Source organism: Neolamprologus multifasciatus, chromosome 19, assembly GCF_963576455.1.
Source record: "Neolamprologus multifasciatus chromosome 19, fNeoMul1.2, whole genome shotgun sequence".
Classification (NCBI taxonomy): domain Eukaryota; kingdom Metazoa; phylum Chordata; class Actinopteri; order Cichliformes; family Cichlidae; genus Neolamprologus; species Neolamprologus multifasciatus.
The window spans coordinates 19,489,904-19,495,318 of record NC_140457.1 but is presented as its reverse complement, the minus strand read 5'-3'; the positions used below and the strand labels follow the sequence as shown (position 1 = coordinate 19,495,318).

The 5,415-nt window shown below is 40.1% G+C and overlaps 1 protein-coding gene across 2 annotated transcripts; it reads left to right on the top strand.

The window, feature by feature from the left end:
* Positions 1-362: 362 nt before the first annotated feature.
* On the top strand, positions 363-5,205 carry otx2b (orthodenticle homeobox 2b). Of its 2 annotated transcripts, XM_085143234.1 has the most exons (4): positions 363-725; positions 2,801-3,008; positions 3,577-3,728; positions 4,277-5,205. In XM_085143234.1, the coding sequence occupies exons 2-4, from the start codon at positions 2,912-2,914 to the stop codon at positions 4,898-4,900; spliced, it is 873 nt and encodes a 290-aa protein (XP_084999360.1). In that variant the 5' UTR covers positions 363-725; positions 2,801-2,911; the 3' UTR covers positions 4,901-5,205. The 2 variants fall into 2 exon arrangements, with proteins under 2 accessions (XP_084999360.1, XP_084999361.1); XM_085143235.1 differs by lacking the exon at positions 363-725 and having other exon boundaries at positions 742-3,008.
* The last annotated feature ends 210 nt before the right edge of the window (positions 5,206-5,415 follow it).

Sequence of the window (5,415 nt, the reverse complement as noted above, 5' to 3'; positions counted from 1 at the left end):
TTAACGCTTAAAAAGAGTTTCCACTAAAATACTCGACATACATTAAACGCTCTGAGAAGTCTTTATTTTTCGGATATGTTTCGCTTATTGTCCCCCTTTTTTATTTATAAATTATCTCTTACTTTAATGCTTCCTTTGATGTCATGAAAAAATATAATAAAATGAGAAATAAACTGACTTTTCTTTGCTTTAAACTCCTTCCACCTCTCATCATCCAACGGCGTACCGTTCATTTATTATCAGTGTGCCCTCTCTGCGGTGGGATGGGGATGTTGTCAGTCGCCCTCTCGCTGCCATTGGCTGAAGACTGTGCGTCAAAAAAAAGTAGCTGGAGACATTTGTTTCCCAGAAAGGAAAAAAAACCCCTCCCCACCAGTGTGAGAGACGGAGACAGAGACAGACCTCAGCTCAGTCCTGCGGCTCCCATTGGCTGGCACTTTGTACAAAATCTAACTCAAACCACTTCACTCACAACACACCAACAAATCCTAAAGGCGTACACCCAGCCTCCCTCCTTCACTCCGCCGCTGTCGCAACGCTTCAGAACCTCATGTAGGCGCTCAACGCTTAACTTTTATCTCCAGTGAAGACGGCTGCTCCTGCTCTGCTCGGGTTTGTGATATTCTCCTTTTATGCGACAGGACGTCGTCGATTTCTACTGACTTTTATTATTTCTCCCGGAGGACACCAAGTAGACAAAGAATTTTCCAGTCATCCCTGCCAAGGTAAGTTCAGCTTTATTATTATTATTTTTATTTTTATTATTATTATTATTATTGTTATTGTTACACTACCGAAATTTAGTTAAACCCTGCAATTCCTCACGTGATCACTTCCTCGCTTTCTTTAGAAGAGGAAGCAAAACGTTTCAACTGGTGCTAAAATAAAACCCCACGAAGACTCTAAAAGAGATCCCAGCGAGGAGGTTTCAGGTTATTTGTTGGCATTAAATATGCCGTCTTAAACCCAGGCTGTCACTGATTTTATGTGTGCACAAATACGGGTGCAATGGGTGCACTCAACAAACTGATTTATTATATTAAAGAAAAGAAAAGAAAAGAATTAACGGAAATATTGTAAATCACATCAGTAAATCAGTAACTGATAAAATTACATTGTGATAGCTTCTGATACTGAAAACAAGACCAGACTCAGCGCTGGGCTGAAGTTCTCTTGATGTAATAATGGGCTTTTAAATAATTAATTGACTCCTGGAGGTCATATTTTACCAATTTCACACTCACTCGCTGATCCAGGACTGCTACAAGGACGTCTATCCATGTTTACTGAGTCAAGTTTCAGACAAATATTTCCCACACATACACACACACTGCACTCGTGTATTCTGCATAAATTAATACAGGATAAGGGCAGGAAAAATGGAAAACTGTGGAGGCGTCCAGGCTGAAAAGTTCACCGGAAAAAAAAGAAGAAGAAAAGAAGGAATATTCGGGCCTGCTACTAAAAATTATTCCTGGGCCTCCTCTGTCTTCTAGCTCTCCTTTGCCTCGGAAAATAAATAATTCATAAGACAATAAACCAACACTTCATTTGGATGGATCCTGTTTGGGGAGGGGGGTCACAATTAGGAGTTTAGCTCAATCAAGCAAATATTTACGAGAGTTGAATTTCTTTACTTTTGCTGATACTTTATACTTTTTTCCTACTTTATATCAGCAAATTTGCGATGCAATCATAATTAACGCACGAGGATTTGCAAGAAAGAAATATAAAGAAAGAGAGCCGGGTTTGATTTGCAGGAAGCTCTGTGGACTGCACTCACACCAAACTGCAGCTCGGTTAGCTGCCACCTGATCGCCTCGTTAAATTACGAAGAAAAAAAACATTTCTGATAATTAATTATTGGACAGAGTAATTATTATCGAGCGTGTGTGCGCGCAATTGGTTGACGGGTGTGTTTTAAGTGTGACAGATTGGGATGAGGGGGTTAAAACCGTTGGATATTGAAAAGAAAAAAAATGCAACTAATCAAGAGGCTCAGTGGGGATAACGCGTGAGGTTCACTGAAGTTGAAGTGACAGCAGTCAAAATTTACCAAGGAGCAAATTTGTTTATTTAAAAGAACTGCAAAAAATAAATAAATAAAAAATGTGTATCGAGAAAGCATGTGTCCATTTTTCTTTCACTGGTTCAATATTTTAAAATGATCTCCTTCTTACATAAAAATAACACAATTTATTCACTAAATGAACCTGAAAATTCAGTAATTTTTACTTTAAATCACATCAATATGGGCGCATATTAATCTTCATCATAAAAATGTAACGTTGACTGTGTGCTTTGTCAGACTAAACGGACTCAGACGTTTTAGTAACAATCAGTTCAACATCAGCTGTTTTTCTTCTCATCCAATCGATTATTACATACATACAATCTAATTAACATAAAATAAATAATATTAAAAAATAAAAAATCAAGTTAGCTCCTAATAAAATAGATAATTTGCCAGCAGCTTTTAATTATTTTTAGCTTTTATTTTGAAGAGATTTATCTTCAATTCATGGTGTTTAATTTCACTGTATAAAGGAGATAGTGGCTTTAACCTGTTGCAATCACAGGGCTCCTTTCTTTTTATTCGTTTTCTTTTATCTTAATCGTGGGAGGGCGTGTGGGGGTTGCAAAGATGAGGACAGCTGGAGAAGTGGCTCGTGCTTTTTGAGGAGAGCCATGCGCTCTGAAAAGGACTTATTTCGCCACAGCGTCACGTAAATAGAGCCAATATCACTTCACGAGAATATCCATCTTCCTCTTCTTTTCTTCTTCTTCTTCTTTTAAACAGGTGCCAGGTGTAATACGGACCACACGGCGAACAGAGGACACCGAATACTCCTCGGGAGCTCCATCAATTTTCAAAATTTTCTCCAACTTCAGCACGCAGACAAACATTAGCATGATGTCGTATCTAAAGCAACCACCTTACACAGTTAATGGCCTCAGCTTAACTACTTCCGGCATGGATCTTTTACATCCATCAGTGGGCTATCCAGGTATGTTTAACCTCTTTGAAAATTAAATAAGATGTGATCACACAGCCTGAAAATGACTTAGGGCCCCTTGCTATCATGTTACAGCAATTAACCAGCCCTTCATATACATTTTTAATTCACGAATTATTATTGCGTGTATTATTATTGTTATTCTTTCTTTTAAAAAAGGAAAAAAAATATGAAAAATAAATACATTTATTAGACTGACCAGACCAATACGAACAAAAGGTGATGGAAAGTAGTCTACTGAAAACTTCTAGCGCACACAGCTTGGAGTGAGGACTAATCCTCAAGTCTCTCCGTGTGTGATTTTATTTTTAGATGTGGCTCCAGAGGAAATTACTGGCAAATTACTTTGATGTTTGCATTAAATTTTTTGGCACGTTAGACTCAAAGATGTCAAGTGCTACAATTTGCCACCGGGTTTTTTTTTTTGTTTTTTTTTTACTCTCACAGGACTCCTGCGTAATTAGTTTCAAATTTGCCTTTGATGACTTTTTTTTTAAAAAAAATTGTACATGTATACATAAATAACCTATGCGATTTTTTGTTTCTCTTGCACTTACAGCCACTCCACGGAAGCAGAGGCGAGAACGGACTACTTTTACGCGCGCACAGCTCGACGTTTTGGAGGCGTTATTTGCTAAAACTCGGTATCCTGATATATTCATGCGCGAAGAGGTAGCGCTGAAAATCAATCTACCTGAATCCCGGGTACAGGTGAGTCAACTGAAGCCAAGACATATTTAAAATATTGTTATATATTGTAGAATAAAAAAAGTGGCTTTGTTATTTATTATTTTAATTTGAGAAGCATCAAACGAAACATTTCACTCTGGAACCTGTAAAGTATTTTAGTATTTTAAATAAATGGTATTTTACCTGTACTTGTATTTGATTTAATCTGGGGGAAAATATATTTCTGACTCATTTGAAAGGAAACACAAGCATTAAAAATGATTTTTTATTTTATTTTATTTATTTTTTGCTTTATATGTACTCTAAACGCCCCCACCCCACCCCGAACAGCAATATATTTACCGTGTTTTATCATCTTTCAGTTATTAGGACTGTTCCAATTACGTTGAAATAATTTTACTGGGGCAAAAAAAGCCTTTTTATACATACATACATATATATATATATATATATATATATATATATATATATATATATAGCCCTTTTTCCTATTTTAAACGGTTAGTATAGCTTGGTTAGTATTTATGGGGACATTGTAATGAATGTGTTCAATTATGTTCCTGCTTTAGGTCTGGTTTAAAAACCGGCGGGCAAAGTGTCGCCAGCAGCAGCAGCAGCAGCAGAATGGGGGGCAGAACAAAGTGCGACCTGCCAAAAAGAAAAGTTCTCCAACCAGAGAAGTGAGCTCGGAAAGCGGGGCCAGCGGCCAGTTCACACCCCCCACCAGCACCACCACAGTCCCCGCCATCTCTACCAGCACCGCGCCAGTGTCCATATGGAGTCCGGCGTCCATTTCTCCCCTCTCAGATCCCTTATCTACCTCCTCCTCTTGCATGCAGAGGTCTTATCCCATGACCTACACACAGGCCTCGGGCTACAGCCAGGGCTACGCCGGGTCGACGTCCTACTTCGGGGGTATGGACTGCGGCTCTTACCTCACTCCCATGCACCACCAGTTGTCAGGCCCGGGGTCAACTCTCAGTCCGATGAGCACAAACGCAGTCACAAGCCATCTGAACCAGTCCCCGGCGTCCCTCTCCACCCAGGGATACGGGACGTCCGGCCTGGGCTTCAACTCCACAGCAGACTGCTTGGATTATAAGGACCAAGCGGCATCGTGGAAGCTGAACTTCAATGCCGATTGCTTGGATTATAAGGATCAAACGTCCTCGTGGAAATTCCAGGTCCTGTGAACCGAGCAATCAGCTATCAAAAAGTGCACAAACAGTGACGATCACACGAGACACAGCGCTGCCATCCCTCAACAGAACACTTCAGACTGGGTAAAAACGTGAGCCTGGTACACCGAGGCAGGGCTCTCAGGGGGGCCTCTAGTTTTTTGGCATGATGGTCTTTGGTCCTCCTAGAGGAGAAGTTAATGTATTTTAGCACTGGCAAAGAGATTTCCCCTCTCCCGTTTATTCACCGGTTGTAGCCCTTCTTCTTTATCTGTCAGTGCGTACCTATGTGCGTAAAAAAACAGACAAACAAAAAAACACCACCTGTTGAGGACGTCACAGAGTGGACTCAGAAAGAAAAGCACACCACAGCCACGGAAGTAAAAGAACAAAACTCAAGTTAATAGTCCTGCTGAAGTGCTCGGGATGGACAGACCTTCTTAAAGCTTCTTAAACAACTTTGCCGCCCTGCCGGCAGAGTGTGTGACACGAGGATGGCGTGTGGACATGGATGCACTACTTTATTTAAG